This window comes from Leucoraja erinacea, chromosome 31 (genome assembly GCF_028641065.1).
Source record: "Leucoraja erinacea ecotype New England chromosome 31, Leri_hhj_1, whole genome shotgun sequence".
Taxonomy (NCBI): Eukaryota; Metazoa; Chordata; class Chondrichthyes; order Rajiformes; family Rajidae; genus Leucoraja; species Leucoraja erinaceus.
The window spans coordinates 11,524,690-11,543,854 of NC_073407.1; the positions used below are offsets into that span (position 1 = coordinate 11,524,690).

Genomic DNA, 19,165 nt, shown 5'->3' on the forward strand with positions numbered 1-19,165 from the left:
ACAAGCTCGAAAAGAATGTCAAGAAGTGAAGAGTTAGTTTAGTTTAGAAATACAGTGTGGAAACAGGTTCTTTAGCCCACCGAGTCTACGCATCCTACAGAAGCCAATTAATCTACAAAATTCTCCAATCATTCTGACTGTCCCTCTGTTCAAAGTTTATCTCAGTTTGCTTCTTTGTCACCTTCTCCCAGATAACAATGATCTATTCTAATTTACATTGACACCTTCCCCATGTCTCATTTTCCTTATCACTGTGTCTCCCTCTCCCCGACTCTGTCTGAAGAAAGGTCTAAACCCATTCCCTCTGTCCACAGGTGTTGTCTGTCCCGCTGAGTTACTCCAGCATTTTGTGTCTATCTTCGGTGTAAACCAGCAACTGCAGTTCTTTCCGACACAATCTACAAACCAACACGTCTTTGGAATGTGGCAAGAAACCGGAGCACCCGGAGAAAACCCACGCGGTCACAGGGTGAATGTACAAGCTCCGCACAGACTGCACCTGTAGCCAGGATTGAACTTGGGTCTTTGCGCTGTGAGGCAGCAGCTCCACCACTGTGGCACCGTGCCGCCCTAGACATGAGAATAGGGAAGGGAAGGGAGCAGACTATTCTGCTCATTGAATCTGCCCACCTCTCTCCAAGGTCGTGGCTGATCTACCAAAGCAGCATTGTACTGCCATTGATTTTCCTTACCATCAAAAAATCTGGTGACCTCTGCTTTGAACAAGCCCAGTGACTGTGTAAATAGCTCATTCTAAGCTTCCGCCCAGTCTATTTTCAGTCAATAAAATACTGAGTCAAGTGCTTGCGCATCTAAACTTTATGTCGGAAAATCACAACAGTTCCCACTACTATACCTAACCACCGGGGGTTCAATCCTCATATCTGCCTGGCCAAGCTCTCTTAGCCTCGTTCAAGCAGAGATACTCCTGAAGGTCATGCAGCCCCAAGCGTTCTCCCAGAGGATCGACACAGAACCTCTTGGGAGTGGCCTTTTATGGGTTCCTGAACCTTGAGGGGCCGAACCAAATGGGGGTGGTCTCTTTACAGTCCAATAACAGGTATCGATTAGTGTGTTTGCCCAATTGGGTTGGCTTTTTAAAGGGCTTTCAGCAAATGTGTTTTGTTGGCTTGCAAAGTGTTTTTGTCCAATTGGCTTGGCTTTTAAAGGGCTTGCTTGCAACAGTTTTCGGATGGATAAAGCGTGAATAAATATTTTATTAGATCAGGACTGTGTTTAATTTGAAAATTGGCACTCATTCTATGATTTTTGCTTAGTTGCAAGATGGCGCCGATGATGTCATTTCCGGATAGCACCATGCTGGCGCTGAGTGCGTCATTTCCAGCTCGTGGCAAGAAGCGAGAGGGTGATGTCAAGATGGCAAAGAGTGCAGGCGCCGTTGAATAATTCAAGAGAGCTGACTGCTCTGTCTATGGTGAGTGTGTTTGTTGGATGTTATTTAAAGCACGTTTTTGCTTCAGCACCAGCAGCCTCTACAGGAGGCTTCAAACATTCGTTTTGCACCGATATTCAACACGTTCTGAAGTTACTTGGCATTTTAGTATTGGGTGAGTGTGTGCGAGTGAATGATGTGTGTGTGTGTGTGTGTGTGTGTGTGTGTGTGTGTGTGTGTGTGAGTGTGAATGAGTGTGTGTGTGTGTGAGTGAATGAGTCTGTGTGAATGAGTCTGTGTGTGTGTGTGTGTGCGCGTGTGTGAATGAGTCTGTGAGTGAGTCTGTGTGTGTGTGTGTGTGTGTGTGTGTGTGTGAGAGAGAGAGAGAGAGTGTGTGTGAGATGGAGGGTGTGTGTTATCAACAAATAACAAATAGTACAAACTAGCGCAACAGAAAGCCCCCCCACTCCCACTGGCCAGCAATATTGGAATAGGTGGAATATTGCGTTGGGTGACCAGCCCTCCCATGTGATGCTGGGACCCAACGGGTCCCGCTTAGTCTAGTTTCTTATAAAATTCTAATGGGTAGCCATCAGGGCCCGGGGTTTTACCACTCTGCATCACCATAATGGCATTATTAATCTCTTCCTGCGCAAGGGCTTAGTCTAGATCATCTGCCTCTTCTAATTCCAGTGGGTATTTCCAAATCGTCTAAGAATATTCCATATTCATTGTATATAAGAAGAATTCTGAGGTGTAAAGAGAAGAATAAAAGGCTGTGAAAGTATTGTTTATTTCTTTTGGATTGCTTGTTATGTCTTGGTGTGTGTCTCTTATCTGAGGGATAAGTCGTGACATGATTGATGCTTCAGTTGGTGAGTCATAAGCCGGCTCGCCTTATCACCGTATTCATAATAAAGACCACGAGTCCTGAGATTTAGTTGTTTTGTTTGATTAGTAGATAGAAGATTGAATTTTGTTTGTAAACGCACGGCTTTTATATAATTGGGTGGTGGGTGCTTCAGAATATTGCCTATCCAGAGCCAAGATGGATTGTAACAGGGATTTCTTTTTTGCTTTCTTTATTGGCGTATGAAGTATAAGATAAGATTTGACCTCTCAAGTAGGCTTTTAAAGTTTCCCAAAGTAAAGAGCAGGATACGAACTCGGTTTTATTAGTCTCGAGGAATGTGTCTATGTTAGCTGATACAAATCTGCAAAGTTTTTCATTGGAAAGCAAAAGGGGGTTGAGTTTCCTGAGAGGTCGTTCTCTAATGTTTAAAGAAAAGCCTAGGTCCAGTATCACAGGTGAGTGATCTGATGTTACTATAGCAGTATATTCAATTTTCTTAACCCTAGGAATGAAGGGGCTGTCTATAAAAAATTAGTCTATTCTGGAAAAAGAACAGTGAACATGAGAAAAAAAAGAGAATTGTCGAGCAGTTGGGTTCAGGAATCTCCAGGGGTCCACATAGCCATTTTGTTGCATAAACAGTGAGAAGGTCTTTGCCATACCAGAAGGTGTCCCCTTAGGACTAGACCTGTCTAGCAGTGGATCAATAGCACAGTTCAGGTCTCCCGAAAAAAATAGCTGGTGCGTGTTCAGATCGGGTATTAATGACAAAACCTTATTTGCAAAGTGAACATCATCCCAATTAGGGGCATAAACATTCACTAAAATGACAGGTTTTTGAAAAAGACACCCAGAAACTACAATGAACTGGCCATTAGGGTCACTCACTACGTCGGACGGTGTTTAGTTTCTTTTGGCGATTAATATTGCCATACCCCGGACCTGCTATTAAATCTGGAATGAAAGATCTGACTAACCCACGTTTTACGCAGTCTATTATGATCTTGCAGTCTTAAGCGAGTTTCTTGTAAAAGTAGTATATCTGTTTTTAGTTGTTTTAGATGAGAAAAAAACTTTAGCTCTTTTAACAGGACCATTATGCCCCTTTACATTCCAAGATATAAACCTCACAGGATAGTCTCCGTCAATATCACCATTAGCCATATTTCAAAATATGTTTCAAAAATACATACAGGGTCTGCCATCCAAAACCACGCGAAGGCTGCATGTGAGAGTCCACAATGGGGGAAAAAAGAGAAAAATAAAGGATGTCCAGTGCATTTGTAACAATCAAAGAATAAGCTGCCATTACCCAAAAACCTTTCCCTCATCCCCTTACAATAACAAAAAAAAAACATTTAACCCCCAAAAACCTAGATCTTCTTCCCCAACTGAGGACGATCGCAGGCATTACAAAACAAAAAACTTCCAAAGTATTCCCTAACTAAAATTTTAGATCAAATTGAGGCTGGCTCCCTTCTTTGAAAGTTGTACAGTCGTTTGTTCTACTTTTAAGATACACTAGACCAAGTGCAGACCCGTTGGGTCTGTTCCTCCAACATGTGGTTGTGGGGGAGGGGGGCTGGGGCGGAATGCGGCATCACACACACTAACTACATACGTGGCAGTTTGGTGACAAATTTTAGCAAATATCTCTGAAAATACTCGTTTCTGTGAATCGGAGAGCAGTTAGAGAACAGACAGGTGATCTGGAATCTCTGAATGTACCAGCTGTTTTATTTGCAATAAAAGGCTTTCATCTTCTTGAAGAATTCTCCGTGTCTGTGTCATCTTATCTAACTTTAAGTCTCTAAACCACGACAAAATATGATAGGCTAAAGATAACCCTGGACAAGCAAAGCATTACGAGAAAGAAGGAAGTAAAAAATTGTATCCCAGAGAGCAATTATAGACATTTACATTTTTGCTGGTCATCCTCGACTCACTACTCAAATTCTGTGGCATGGCAATTCAGCTCAGTCGAGTTCCACAAATTAAACTGAAGAATGAACAAATCTTACAAAGATTAACAGTTTACTGCTACAGGAGGCCGTGCCAATGCCGCATCAATATCCTAAAAGGTCATTGTTCTTCATGGCCGTCACCTCCCCAGCGCGAGTAGTAAAACGTTTGGCAGCCTCTGGTGTATCGAAGTAGTTCTTTTTACCTTCATGAGTGACCTGGATCCGGGCAGGATCCAGGAGGCCAAACCGAACCCCTTTCTCATAGAGCAGGGATTTTATTTCCCTAAAAGTTGTACGTTTCCTCCCCAGCTCCTCGGTGAAATCCTCATGAAAAAGCACCCGGTGACCTCGGAAGGACAATTCCTGCCTCCGTTTGGTGATGATACGATGTTTATCATGAAAGTAATGAAAGAGAACCAGGAACACTCTTGGCTTAGATGGCTTGATATTCAGGACGTTCGTTGGTGTAAGGTCCAATTCGGCGGGCAAGCGAAAGCATAAGAGGTCTTGGGAAGAAATCAGCCCCCAGCACTTCTTCAAAAAACTCAGTCATAAATTTAACAGGGTCCGAACCTTCCAACTTTTCGGGAATCCCGACCACCCTTAAGTTGGATCTCCGCGACCGGCTCTCGAGGTCATCTAGCTTCACTTTCAGGAGTGCGTTTTCACTCTGTAATGTAGCTATGACACAGTCTGTCACTGTGGTCATTCAGGCCATCTTCAACCTTGCGAATGCGTTCATCATGCATTTCGTAATAGGATTTAACTTGCTCCAGACTGGTGTTCACCAGCGACAAAGCCTCTTCAAGTTCTCTTTTTAGGACAGAGTTCACCGCTTGTGTCATATCGGCAAGGAGTGCTGAACAAAGCCTCTCGAGATCCTCTGGTAAGTTCAAGCCCAGCTTCAGGCAGTGGTGACAAAGCTGTAGCACTCTTGCTTGAGACTTCACTGTCTTTTCCCCCGGTTTTAGCTCGACGGCTCAATTTACTTATTGTTTCAGGTGCTTAATACTGCCTCGAGTCCTCCATAGTGTTTAATAGTGGGTTATCGCAAGAATATACAAAGATAGACAAGCAGAAATCAGAAGCTCACACACAGCTGTTCATTCCATGTTCAACCCGGAAGTGCCCAAAAGAGCACAAACATGACAAAAAGGAAACAAATACGTTTAGGAACTTGGTGATGGTCCAAGTGTTAACTCCAACAACTTCCTACTTGACTTCTGGCACGTGCAGCAGGAGGAAACCGCAAATGAAACTGTTTGTAAGTAGGAAGAAGAATTGGCCTTGCATTAGCACATTTTAAATGATGATGGTAATGGCAAATTTGAATAACTTTTCAAGAAAACTGGCTGGCCAAACATTTTGAGAGCTCATGAACTTGCCTGCTCTCGCAGTTTAGAGAAAAACAGCAGCAGTTCAGAAATGATCCCAGCAATTGTTGAACAAGGACTTTGCACAAAACCTGTATTTCAAAGCTACTCAGGTCACCAGAGTCTATCCGCGACATAAATGTATTAGTCTTATCGGCCAGCTCCCTCCACCCCTTTCCCATCGCCACCTCTCCCCACCCCACCACCACTTTCAGTGACTGGTGCACCCCCACCCTCCCACTGCTCCTGATCCTTCAATCCCCATCATCTCTCCCCAGTCTGTATGATTCACCTCACTTCTCAGCATTGAACTTCACATGCCATGTGTCTGCTCATTCCACCAGCCTGCTTCTACAATCCTGCAATATCTTAAAGCCCTGTCCCACTGTACGAGTTCATTCAAGAGTTCTCCCCGAGTTTGCCCTGATTCGAACTCAGAGATTTACGATAATGGCTGCTCGCAGGTACTCGGGGCTCTCGTGGCCATTTTATCAACATGTTGAAAAATCTTCACGTGTCTTCCCGAGCTTACTGCTGTTAGCGAGTCTTCCCGAGTACCTGCCGTTAGCGAGTCTTCCCGAGTACCTGCCGTTAGCGTTACGAGCCGCTAAAAGACGTCCCCGAGCTCCAACGTACCCGCCACGTTCATTCTACTTGCTCACCACGAGTTTGATTTTTTTTTTTTTTAAACTCGGGAGAGCTCTTGAATGAACTCACACCATGGGACAGGGCCATTATTACTCAACCAAGCTTTGTATCATCTGCTAAATTAGTAACTGTGGCTTCCACACTCAAACCTGGGTCAGTGGTGTAGTCCAAACAAAAAAGCACCAGGCCTGACACTGAGCATCACGTGATTCGTCTGCCTCTGGTTCGAGGACAATCCATTCACCATGATCTCTGCTGTCTGTTACTCGGCCAGCTTGGTCTCTATGCTGTCCCTGTACATCGATATCAGGTCCTAGAGTCACACAGCATGGAAACAGGCCCTTCAAATCGGATCGCGTGTGAAGAAGGGTTGCGGCCCGAAACGTCACCCATCCTTTTTCTCCAGAGATGCTGCCGGACCCGCTGCATCACTCCAGCACTTTTCGTCTATCCTCTGTATAAACCAGCATCTGCGGTTCCTACATACCTCCTTGGAGACCTTTGAACTATCTTTAATCTGACTTTATCTTGCATTATACATTGTACCCATCATCCTGTTACCTGCGCAGACTGCGCAGACCAGCTGGCTGGAGTCTTTATAAGGATTTTTAACCAGTCTCTGGCCCAGTCCACTGTCCCACCCTGTCTGAAGTCCTCCACCATAGTCCCCTTGCCCAAAAAAACCAACATCTCCAGCCTCAACGACTACCGGCCAGTCGCACTCACACCAGTGGTGATGAAGTGTTTTGAAAAACTGGTCCGGGGTCATATCACATCACTTCTGCCCCGAAGCTTTGACCCCCACCAGTTTGCGTACAGAGCAAATAGATCTACAGAGGACGCTGTAGCCACAGCTCTCCATGCTGCACTGTCTCACCTGGAGCAGCGGGGGAGCTACGTGCGGATGCTCTTTGTGGACTACAGCTCTGCTTTTAATACCATCCTTCCCCACAAACTGGTGGACAAACTGGGGGACTTGGGACTTCCACACTGCACCTGTACGTGGATAAATAGCTTCCTGTCGGGTCGCAGCCAGAGAGTCAGAGTGGGCCATCATACATCCACGGCCCTCAGCCTCAGTACCGGCTCTCCACAGGGCTGCGTACTGAGCCCCCTGCTCTACACCATCTACACACATGACTGCACCCCCGCCCACCACAGCAACACCATTGTCAAATTTGCGGATGACACTACGGTGGTGGGACTCATCTCACGAGTACGCCTACCGGGATGAGGTGGAGCAGCTGACAGTGTGGTGTGAAGAAAATAACCTGCTCCTCAACACCTTAAAGACAAAGGAAGTAATAATAGACTTCAGGAAGAACAAAACGGACACGGTACCATTGACTATCAGAGGGGACTGTGTAGAGAGGGTGGCGGATTTCCGCTTCCTGGGAATCCATATTGAGGAGGACCTGACGTGGAGCGTGAACACCACTGCGCTGCTGAAAAAGGTCCAGCAGAGACTGCACTTCCTGAGGGTGCTCAGGAAGAATAACATCACGCAGAGACTGCTGCTGTCCTTTTATCGGTGCTCCATTGAGAGCATACTAACATACTGTGTATGCGTGTGGTACACCAGCTGCACAGCGGCTCAGAGGAAAGCGCTCCAGAGGGCCATTGACAACGCCCAGAGGATTGTCGGCTGCCCTCTCCTTACCTTGGAGGACTTACACAGTTCCCGCTGCACCAGAAAATCCCAGAATATCATAAAGGACATTTCCCACCCCGGACACTCCCTGTTTGAACTGTTGCCGTCAGGCAGACGGTACAAATCTACAAGGACAAGGACAAATAGACTAAAAAACAGTTTTTACCCCACTGCTATAAAAGCACTAAATGTAGCCGCCAAGGAACGCAGGGGCGATACAGACTAAGGGACTGTGGTAACTGTGGAATCGACAGAAGGATGGAGGGTTGGGTGTGTATGCGTGCTTTGTCCGTGATATTTATTTAGTTGTTTATCTTTAATATTTTACCTTGTATGTATCATTAGCTTTTAGAAATGTTTGAATGCTGCACTGACTGGCTGACATTTTAAATTTCGTTGTATATGGTTCATGTTACAATGACAATAAAGAAACTATTCTATCTGTTCGCTGTGGACGGCTTGATTGCAATCATGCTTAGCCTTTCCTACAACAGAATAGCACGCAATCAAATGCTTTTCACGATACCTTGCTATACATGACAATAGTAAACTACTTATGACAGTTAGGCACTCTTGAGTCTGGTCATCAACTCCCCCTCTGTGCCCGTGCCCCATCATGTGCTGGCAACGCCCTCAGCACCCACGCGCCAGTTGCGATGTTTGTTACTAATAGGCCCAACCCTTCATTCACTCACTTTCACTCTGCCCGTCCAATGCTCTTGGATTGATACTTATTTGGGCAAGGAATCTTTTTCTCATAGATAGACACAAAAAGCTGGAGTAACTCAGCGGGACAGGCAGCATCTCTGGAGAGAAGGAATGGGCCATCTTCTATCCAGAGATGCTGCCTGTCCCGATGAGTTACTCCAGCATTTTGTGTCTATCTTCAGTTTAAACCAACATCTGCAGTTCCTTCCTACACATCTTTTTTTCATGGACGTGCCCTTTTATTTATTAGTTTCTCACTTCCTCCTTGGTGATCAGACTAGATCACTTTGGTATTTAAAACTTGGCACTATACATACTTGCCCCCTCTCCTCCTCTCTCTCACTTTCATTTACCAGGAAGTTCTGTCTTGGACTGTCCGAGAAGCTACTGGAATTACGGCTCAACACCCCTTGTGTGCCTGGGTTCTGGACTTTCTCACCACCAGGCCCCAGGTAGTCAAGATGGGAGAGAATACATCGAAGTCCCTTACCCTGAGCACAGGATCGCCCCAGGGCTGCGTCCTCAGCCCCCTATTGTACTCCCTGTACACACATGGCTGTGTGGCTAGGTTTAGCTCCAACTCGATAATCAAGTTTGCTGATGACACTGTGGTGGTGGGCCTGATCTCAGACAACGACGAGAAGGCCTACCGGGAGGAGGTGGCTGATCTGGCACTCTGGTGTCAGGACAACAGCCTCCTCTTGAACATCAAAAAAACTAAGGAGCTGATCATGGACTTTAGGAGGGCACATCATCTGAGGACGTACACTCCCTTGAGGATAAATGGGGATCCTGTGGATAGGGTGAACTATTTTAAATATCTGGGAGTCCACATCTCCGAGGATATGACATGGGCATCACACGCATCAGCACTCGTGAGTAAGGCAAGGCAGCGCCTTTACCACCTCAGGCAATTGAGGAAATTCAGAGTGTCTCCGAGGATCCTCCAGTGCTTCTACTCAGCGGCTGTGGAAAGCATCTTGTCCGGAAATATTACAATCCGGTTTGGGAATTGCTCTGCCCAGGACAAGAAGGCTCTGCAGAGAGTGGTGCGTTTGGCTGAACGCACTATGGGAACTTCACTCGCCCCTCTGCAGGAACTATACATCAGGAGGTGCAACTCCAGAGCCAATAAGTTCATGGGAGACCCCTTTCACCCCTGCAACGGATCCAGCTGCTACGTTCAGGCAAACGCCTCCGTTGCCATGCTGTGCGGAATACACGAAGCTGGGGGGCAGTGTTAGCTGTGTGGAGGATGCTAGGAGGCTGCAAGGTGACTTGGGTAGGCTGGGTGAGTGGGCAAATGCATGGCAGATGCAGTATAATGTGGATAAATGTGAGGTTATCCATTTTGGTGGCAAAAACAGGAAAGTAGACTATAATCTGAATGGTGGCCGATTAGGAAAGGGGGAGATGCAACGAGACCTGGGTGTCATGGTACACCAGTCATTAAAAGTAGGCATTGCGGTGCAGCAGGCAGTGAAGAAGGCGAATGGTATGTTAGCATTCATAGCAAAAGGATTTGAATATAGGAGCAGGGAGGTTCTACTGCAGTTGTACAGGGTCTTGGTGAGACCACACGTTGAGTATTTCATACAGTTTTGGTCTCCTAATCTGAGGAAAGACATTCTTGCCATAGAGGGAGTACAGAGAAGGTTCACCAGACTGATTCCTGGGATGTCAGGACTTTCATATGAAGAAAGACTGGATAGACTCGGTTTGTACTCGCTAGACTTTAGAAGATTGAGGGGGGATCTTATAGAAACTTACAAAATTCTTAAGGGGTTGGACAGGCTAGATGCAGGAAAATTGTTCCCGATGTTGGGGAAGTCCAGGACAAGGGGTCACAGTTTAAGGATAAGGGGGAAATCTTTTAGGACCGAGATGAGGAAAACATTTTTCACACAGAGAGTGGTGAATCTGTGGAATTCTCTGCCACAGAAGGTAGTTGAGGCCAGTTCATCGGCTATATTTAAGAGGGAGTTAGATGTGGCCCTTGTGGCTAAAGGGATCAGGGGGTATGGAGAGAAGGCAGGTACAGGATACTGTTGGATGATCAGCCATGATCATATTGAATGGCAGTGCAGGCTCAAGGGCCAAATGGCCTACTCCTGCACCTATTTTCTATGTTTCTATGTGAGAATGGAGAGGTTGAGAAGGAGTTTCTTCCCAGAGGGGGGTCTGTCGGGGTGGAGATGGGAGACGAGTTCCCTGGAGGTGGGTTGGGGATTCCCTGCGGTCGGAGGCGGGGGCTGTTCTCGCTCCGACAGCCGGCAGTTCCAGCGGCGTGGGCGGCCCGGAGTTGCTTAAATGTGTCGGGCGGCTGTGGCTGCGGCAACAGAGCCGGCTTGAGGATGGCTGGGAGCGGGGTGGATGCGAGCCTGGTGCTGGTGGCCGGGGAGAAGCCCCGGGTTGGCGGCGGCGGCGGCGGCGGCCGGGAGCGGGAGCGCTGGGCGGCCAGAGTCACCGCGTTGATGTTCACCGTCCTCGCCGTCTACCTGTTGCTGCAGCACCTGCCGGCGCTGCCGGTGAGCTCAACCCGCCCGCCCCAATCCCGCTCCCCACCTGCCCCAATCCCGCTCCCCACCTGCCCCAATCCCGCACCCCCCCATCCCGCATCCTACCTGCCCCAATCCCGCTCCAATCCCGTACCGGACCCGCTCTCCAGCCCGGGTGCCCCGTTCCTCGCTGCCTGCGGTTTGCGGTCGCGCCCGCAACCCGTGTTAACACAACTCAGTGGGTGAGTGTAGCGAGCAGCAGCTGACACAGTGTACTCTTTATTGCAGGGCGGAGTCCACAACAACAGCAGCACACAGGGTAAGTCTGTCTGTCTCCGTGCGCGTTGTACACTCCTCTATCTCTCTGACTTTCCGCCCGCTACCGACGCTGACGGTTCCTCTTCTCTCCCCGCAGCTGAGCAGCGCCGCGCCCCCGACAAACCCCGGGCACATCTGACAGGTGAGTCCCCTTCAACTCGCGGGGCCGGGACACGGTGGTGGGACAGAGGCGGTGCGCTGGGGTGGGGGGGAGAACGGAGTCAGGAACAGTTCTTCTCCTGAGTTGGAATAGGGCGATCCCGGTGTGAATAGTGAAAGGTGGATGTGGAGTGGAGTGAATAGAGTGGATGTGGAGAGGATGTTTCCACTAGTGGCGGAGTCTAGGACTAGAGGGCATAGCCTCAAAATTAAAGGACGTTCCTTTAGGGAGATGAGGAGGAATTTCTTTAGTCAGAGGGTGGTCAATCTGCGGAATTCTTTGCCACACAAGGCTGTGGAGGCCGTCAGTGGATATTTTTAAGGCAGACATAGATAGATTCTTGATTTTTATGCGTGTCAAGGGATATGGGGAGAAGGTAGGAGAATGGGGTGAGTAGGGAGAGATAAATCAGTCATGATTGAATGGTGGAATAGACTTCATGGGCCGAATGGCCTAATTTTGCTCCTTTCACATGAGCTGTGAACTAATCCAGGGAGATTGGTTTCAGGCACTGCAAGATATAGCATATATATTATATCTTGATCTTCCTAGCTAACGAAGTGATGCACAAAAGGCAAGAGGTCTCGCTGAGGATAGACGCAAAACACTGGAGTGGCTGAGCGGGTCAGGCAGCAGCTCAGGAGAAAAGGAATAAGTGCCGCTTCGGGTGGTGACCCATGTTAAGGTTGTAGAGAGAAAACCTTTTTTGGGGGAAGGAATTGTAGGCAGAAAGAAGTTTCTTCAGAAGGGCCTCGACCCGAAACGTCGCCTATTACTCCAGCATTTTGTGTCTATCTTTGAGAGATAGAGATAGGCGGTGGGGCAGCGGTGGAGTTGCTGCCTTACAGTGAATGCAGCGCCGGGGACACGGGTTCGATCCCGACTACGGGTGCTGTCTGTACGGAGTTTGTACGTTGTCCCTGTGACCTGCGTGGGTTTTCTCCGAGATCTTCGGTTTCCTCCCACACTCCAAAGACGTACAGGTTTGTAGGTTAATTGGCTTGGTAGATGTAAAAATTGTCCCTAGTGGATGTGGGATAGTGTTAAAGTGCGGGGATCGCTGGTCGGCGCGGACCTGGTGGGCCAAAGGGCCTGTTTCTGTGTTGAATCTCTAAATTAAATTAAAGATAACACTTTAGCTCTCTGTATTCAAGGGAGAGCATAATGGTCTAGGAGTCATGATAAGATCACAATGAGAATAGATAGGGGGCGAACGGTGTACCAGGATGTTGCCAGGGTTTGAGGGCCTGAGCTATAGGGAGACATTAGGCAGACTGGGACTTCATTCCTTGGAGGGCAGGAGGCTGATCTTATAGGATGATTTCACCAAATGTCAAATGAGCGTAGATCCTCCCCTCACGTGACCGAAAATTTTAACTGGAGGACATATGTCAGTTCGGTACATGTTAGTGAATGGGGAAACACGCACTTTCACACCCGTTTGTCCGCTGAATTTCATCAAAAGTAAGGCATTATTAACTTACTTTTGATGAAATTCAGCGAGCAAACGCCATAATTCCCGATATTTTGGATCTTTAAATCTCCACGGCAAATGTCGGCTGTTCACTTCCGCTGTTTTCCACCTTCAGTTCCCTCTTGTAATTACCTTACTTTCTATCTTTTTTTTTGCCTGAAAATTTAGGTCCCTGTGCTTCACGGTCACCCCGACTAGCACAGAAAATGTCAGCTCAAAAATCGGCCGTTTTCCATGTTTTTAACGGGTGTGAAAGTGGGTGTTTCCCCATTCACTAACATGTACCGAAGTGACATATGTCCTCCAGTTAAATTTTTCGGTCACGTGAGGGGGGATCTACGCTCATTTGACCTTTGGTGAAATCACCCTATAGGGAGACGTCAGGCAGACTAGGACTTAATTCCTTGGAGGGCAGGAGGCTGAGCGGTGATCTTATAGAGGATAACGAAGGGAATAAATAGGGTCTTCTTCTTCTTCTTGCATACGGCGTGCACAGCCTAAAGTTGTAGGACAACTTGTTCAATTTGATGTTATTTGATTGTGCACGTCGGGTTGATTGCATTCGTCGAAACAGGGCGGACCACGTGCAGGTTGCAATCTTCCACCCCATCAATAGGGTAAATACACAAAGTCATTTACCCGAAGTGGGAGAAAAGTAGGTTTAAGGAGAGAGGAGAAGGATTTATCTGAAGGAAATAGGAACCTAAGAATCTACCCTATGTACAGAGGGTGGTGGATACATGGAACAAGCTGCCAGAGGAGATAGGTGGGGCAAGTACTACAACAACATCCACAAACCCCTACGGACCAGCTACGGACATTCTCCGAGTTCAAATCAGGGGAAAACTCGGGAGAACTCATGAATTACCTCGTACAGTGGGACAGGCCCTTTATTTAGACATGCCTTTAGAAAGTTCATAAGCCACCGAGGCAGAATTAGCCCATTAGACCCATCACATCTACTCCGCCATTCAATGATGCCTGATCTATCTCTCCCTCCTAACTCCATTCTCCTGCCTTCTCCCCCTAACCCCTGACACCCGTATTAATCAAGAATCTATCTATCTCTGCCTTAAAAATATTCATTCTTGGCCTCCACTACCGTTAATGGCAATTAATTCCGCAGATTCACCACCCACTTGACTAAAGAAATTCCTCCACATCTCCTCTCTCCAATAAAAACAGGAATGTTTTATCAGAAAATACTGATGCTTTATCAGGCGTAGATAAGGGACAGATAGATCAGCCATGATTGAATGGCAGAGTAGACTCGATGGGCTGAATGGCCTAATTCTGTTCCTCTGACCTAAGAACATTATATATTGTACTTACAGATGTTGACCAGAATTGTGATGATGTAATATTAATATTAGCAGGATATTTTGTATTGTTTGGGCAGCAACACAAACACAAGTAATTTACAGTATGGGAAACACGCATTGGTAAAAGAAAGGCACAAAGTGCTGGAGTAACTCAGCGGGTCAAGCAGGATCCCTGACGAACATGGATAGGTGAAGTTTCAGGTCCCTTCTTCAGACTGATGCCTTTGAGAAATATGTTTCGTTGTTCATCCATTAAACAAGAACCAGTCAGTTTAGTTTAGTTTACTGTCACGTGTTCCGATGTACAGTGTAAACCTTTTTTGTTGCAAGCTACCGTCAGTGGAAAGACTGTTATGTGCGGATATTTAGATTACAAGCATTACCTCGTGCAAAAATTGCTTGTAAATCAAAGAGTGTAATTTTAAGTGACCAATTTTTTAATTTTTTATTTAGCCAAAGAAACTCGTGGTGAACTCTCTATTCTCCAGTGGGAAGACAAAAATGGGCTGGCCTTTACAATAGGCGACATTAACTACAGGAACCGGTCTCTGGTAATTTCAACGGATGGAGACTACTTTGTATACTCTCAGGTTTCATTCAGAGGCATGGGAAGCAGCAAGTGTGAGTTCATCACCCACACTGTCATCAAGCATGAAACCTACCCGGAACCAACCTCCCTACTCACCTCCACCAAGTCCATCTGCGATGTCGAAAGTCCCTGGTTTGTGGCCAACTACTTGGGAGCCGTATTCCAACTGAAGAAAGGGGACAGATTGGTTGTGCAAGTCAGCAATGTGGCTCAGGTGGACTTTACCACTGAGCACAAAACATTCTTTGGCGCCTTCTTGCTGTGAATGCCCAGCGGGGCAGAGCTTAGTTTAGTTTAGTTTAGAGACACAGGGCAGAAGCAAGCCCTTCAGCCCAACGAGTCCCAGCCGACCAGCGATCATCCCCGTACACTAGCATTATCCTACACGCACTGGGGACAATTTACAATTCATACCTAAGCCAATTAACCTACATACCTGCACGTCTTTGGAGTGTGGGAGGAAACCGGAGCACCCGGAGAAAACCCACGTGGTCACAGGGAGAATATGCAAACTTCATATAGACAGCATCTGTAGTCGGGATCTAACGCGGGTCTCTGACGCTGTGAGGCAGCACCTCGACCGCTGCACCACCGTGTTGCCCTAAACATAATAAGAGAAGTTAAATGTACAATCAGAAGCCTCCATACCAATACTTGATTGAATCTGTGTCTATTCCCATCCAATAGAAATATTGGGAGTGTGATTTGGTCAACAGAGAGAAAGAGAGTGACTGACCACGTGATTTTGACGAGGTAACGGGCTCTCTGTCTTTGTGATAAGAATGGGAGAGCTATTGACCCAAGACCAAGACCAGTATTTAAAGTGCGTTGGTGTCTCAAAATTGACAGGATGGAAATTTGAGATATCATTAAAAAAATTAGCGATTATACAACACACCTCAAGAAATTTGAAGTCAGCTTTCAACGTGCCAAACATTGCCTGGCTGTTGAAGTGTTCGAACTGCACCATGGTGAGGAGTCTTTCATGTAAATTTAACTTCTCTTTTTACTGTAACTAACTGAGGGGGAATACAATCTAAATTTTATATTTTGTGTAACCCTTTGTAAGCCACGGTTCACATGCAGTGACAAGTGACACTAAGATGTAACAAAAGAGGAAAAAAAGTTTGCTCAAGACAAACGATAGATCACTTCCTTTGATCTATGAATCTACTGCATGCTAACCTTGATGCGACTTTTTTACTCGGCATATGTATCTTTCCAACTTAAAAATTCCAATTCTGAAGAAGGGTCTCAACCCGAAACTTCACCCATTTCTTCTGTCTAGGCATGTTGCCTGTACCGCTGTTACTCCAGTATTTTGTGTATTTTTCCAATGTAGGCTCTTGGTTGTATTTAATTGTTTTGCTATGCAATATTTATTTTTCACATTATTTATTCATTACCCACTGACAACGTGCACATTAGAAAGATGTAGAGCAGAAATAATGCAGTGCTCAGTTTGTGACGGTACTGATGGTCCCAGTTGTGGAAGACCCGACCAACTGAATCTTCCATGGCCATGTTCATAAGTGATAGGAGCAGAATTAGGCCATTCGGCCCATCGTCTACTCCACAATTTAATCATGGCTGATCTATCTCTCCCTCCTAACCCCATTCGCCTGCCTTCTCCCCATAACCCATGACACCGTTCGCACAAGTCTTTATATGCATTGAATATCGCAAAGTGGATGAGCATCCAAGCCTCCGATCTTCTGTAAATTGTTTTATATTAAAACCGCAACGATTTTATATGTCGTGGAACATTCTTTTAAATGACTAGCATTTATTCTGTTGAATCTTTTATCAAGATTCCTGATTTGTAATGGTCTGAACGCACTAACGAGATATAACTGTTCTCTTGCTGGTACATATTGGTTCCATGGTTTGTGGGATGTAACCAGCTAGTGGTCAAGACATCAGACATTGAAGACCCCGCTCTGAACAGTTACTGGCCCAGGTTAAGGGCAAGGGTGGTTGGGGTGATGTGGGATTCTGCTTCTGGTTCACCCCAGATACAAATTGGCATTCATTGGGTTCATTGAATGAGAACAGGACCAATGGTTACTGGAAAAGAAATGCAGTGACTGCAACACTAGACTGTACTTCTACTTGTTATTGAAGTGCTTTGTTATGTTTATAATCTTTGTAAGAGAGTTTACGTTTTATTAAATAAAAAAACTGTCATCAAGAATATTCTCGTAAGAATTTTATTTCTCTACTGAAACATTCCAATCTGTTCGCCTCATCGTTGTTAGTAAGTAAAGGATGGTGTGAGTTTAGGGAAGAGTTTTTTGACATTTTTCCTTGCATCGTTCTTCCATGTCCTCTCTTCCCGCTGTCCAGCAGGGTGCGGGCAGCATTGTCCAGTCGGAGAGAGAGATACCTCATGAAACCATTGAGAGATACAGCACAGGAACAGGCCCTTCGGCCCACTGAGCCCGTGCCATCCATCGACCATCCATTTATACTAATTGTACACAAAACCCATGGCTATCCTCCCCTTATTCCCATCAACCCATTCTACGCTCGCTGAGGCACAAGGGGCTATCAACAGCGGCCATTCAACATACCGACCCTCACCTCTTTGGGATGTAAGTTGAAAGAGGAGGACCAGGGGGAATTGCAGGTAGTCACACGCAAACTCTGAGCGCTGGTCTGGCCACATTTGGAGCATTGTGAGCAGTTTTGGGCCCCATATCTGAGGAAGGGTGTGCTGACATTGGACCAGAGGAGGATTACAAGAATGATCCCGGGAGTGATTGGGTTAACACAGGAGGTGCATCTGTTGGCTTTGGACACGTACTTGCTGGGGGTAAGAAACTTAAGGGGATCTCATTGAAATGTAACAGATACACCAGATATATCGCCCACTTTACTATGGGAATCCTTCAAAGCATTTATTAGAGGAGTCATTATCTCGTATCAAGCTTTTCGAAACAAAAAGAATAAGAATGAACAAAGACAATTAGAAGAACAAATCAGACAACTAGATATAGATAATGCTAAAGATCCAACTATGGATAAACATAATAAAATTTTTATACTGAAATTTAAGCTAAATAAATTATTGTCAGAGAAAGTTATAAGACTATTCCAAATTACAAAACAAGAACATTTCGAATTTGGGGATAAACCCCATAAACCTTTTGCACGCCAACTGAAAAAACGGGAAAAAGATCATGCAATTTTAAAGATTAAATCAGATAGAGGGGAATTATTAACACTACCTAATGATATCAATAAAAGATTTGCTCAATTTTACAAGAATTTATACACATCGAAAACGCTAATAGACAATAATAAAGTTTCAGAATTTCTGAATGCGGTGTAGAGGGAAAAATAGATCAGCCATGATCGAATGAGGGAGCAGACTTGGCGGGCGAATGGCCTAATTTTGCTCCTATGATTTATGGTGAAACTCCATACAAAGGTCAGGGTTGAACTTGGGTTTCTGGTTTCCTGAGGCAACTGCCCTATCAGCGGTCATGCCTTCTCTTCCCACGCCCATTCCTTGAGCTCTCTTACTTTCCAGACTTGATCTCTTCTATTTCACATCCACAAGATTGGGGAACATTGTGGACACTTGGTCTGTTTTGCCCACTCCCTACACTCTCAGGTGACCATTGCCGTGGACCCTGATGACACATTCAGTTTCCTGACCACTGACCCCTCCACCATCTCTAATAAATTCCCACCTATACGATACTGCCTGGCGCAGCCCAGTCACTATGGGCAGCACGGTGGCGCAGTGATACAGCTGCTGCCTCACAGTGCCAGAGACCCAGGTTCGATCCTGACTACGAATGCTGTCAGTGAGGAATTTGTACGACCACTTGGGTTTTCTCCGGGTGCTCCAGTTTCCTCCCCGCTCCAAAAACGTCCAGGTTTGTAGATGATTTAGCTTCTGTAAAATAAAATAATAAATTGTCTCTGGTGTGTAGGATAGTGCTAGTGTACAGGGTGATCGCTGGTTGGTGCCGACTCAGTGGGTCGAAGAGCCTGTTTCCGCGCTGTAATTTTAAAGTATGAAAGTCTAAATCCCTGCATCCGCTGGCCTGCTACTGAGGTCCTCCACCATCTCTGGACAATGATCTCCACCTGACCTGACACACCACACCCTACACAAGGCAGGTTCTGTTGCCTGTCCTAACAAGTGGATAGATTCGGCTTGTACTCGCTAGAATTTAGAAGATTGAGGGGGGATCTTATAG

The 19,165-nt window shown here is 46.2% G+C and overlaps 1 protein-coding gene across 2 annotated transcripts; it reads left to right on the plus strand.

Annotated features, from left to right (window-relative positions):
* Positions 1-10,166: 10,166 nt before the first annotated feature.
* Positions 10,167-18,866, plus strand: LOC129711914 (tumor necrosis factor ligand superfamily member 15-like). Of its 2 annotated transcripts, XM_055659941.1 has the most exons (4): positions 10,170-11,118; positions 11,377-11,407; positions 11,504-11,548; positions 14,816-18,866. In XM_055659941.1, the coding sequence occupies exons 1-4, from the start codon at positions 10,666-10,668 to the stop codon at positions 15,214-15,216; spliced, it is 930 nt and encodes a 309-aa protein (XP_055515916.1). In that variant the 5' UTR covers positions 10,170-10,665; the 3' UTR covers positions 15,217-18,866. The 2 variants fall into 2 exon arrangements, with proteins under 2 accessions (XP_055515915.1, XP_055515916.1); XM_055659940.1 differs by having other exon boundaries at positions 10,167-11,118; positions 11,377-11,548.
* The last annotated feature ends 299 nt before the right edge of the window (positions 18,867-19,165 follow it).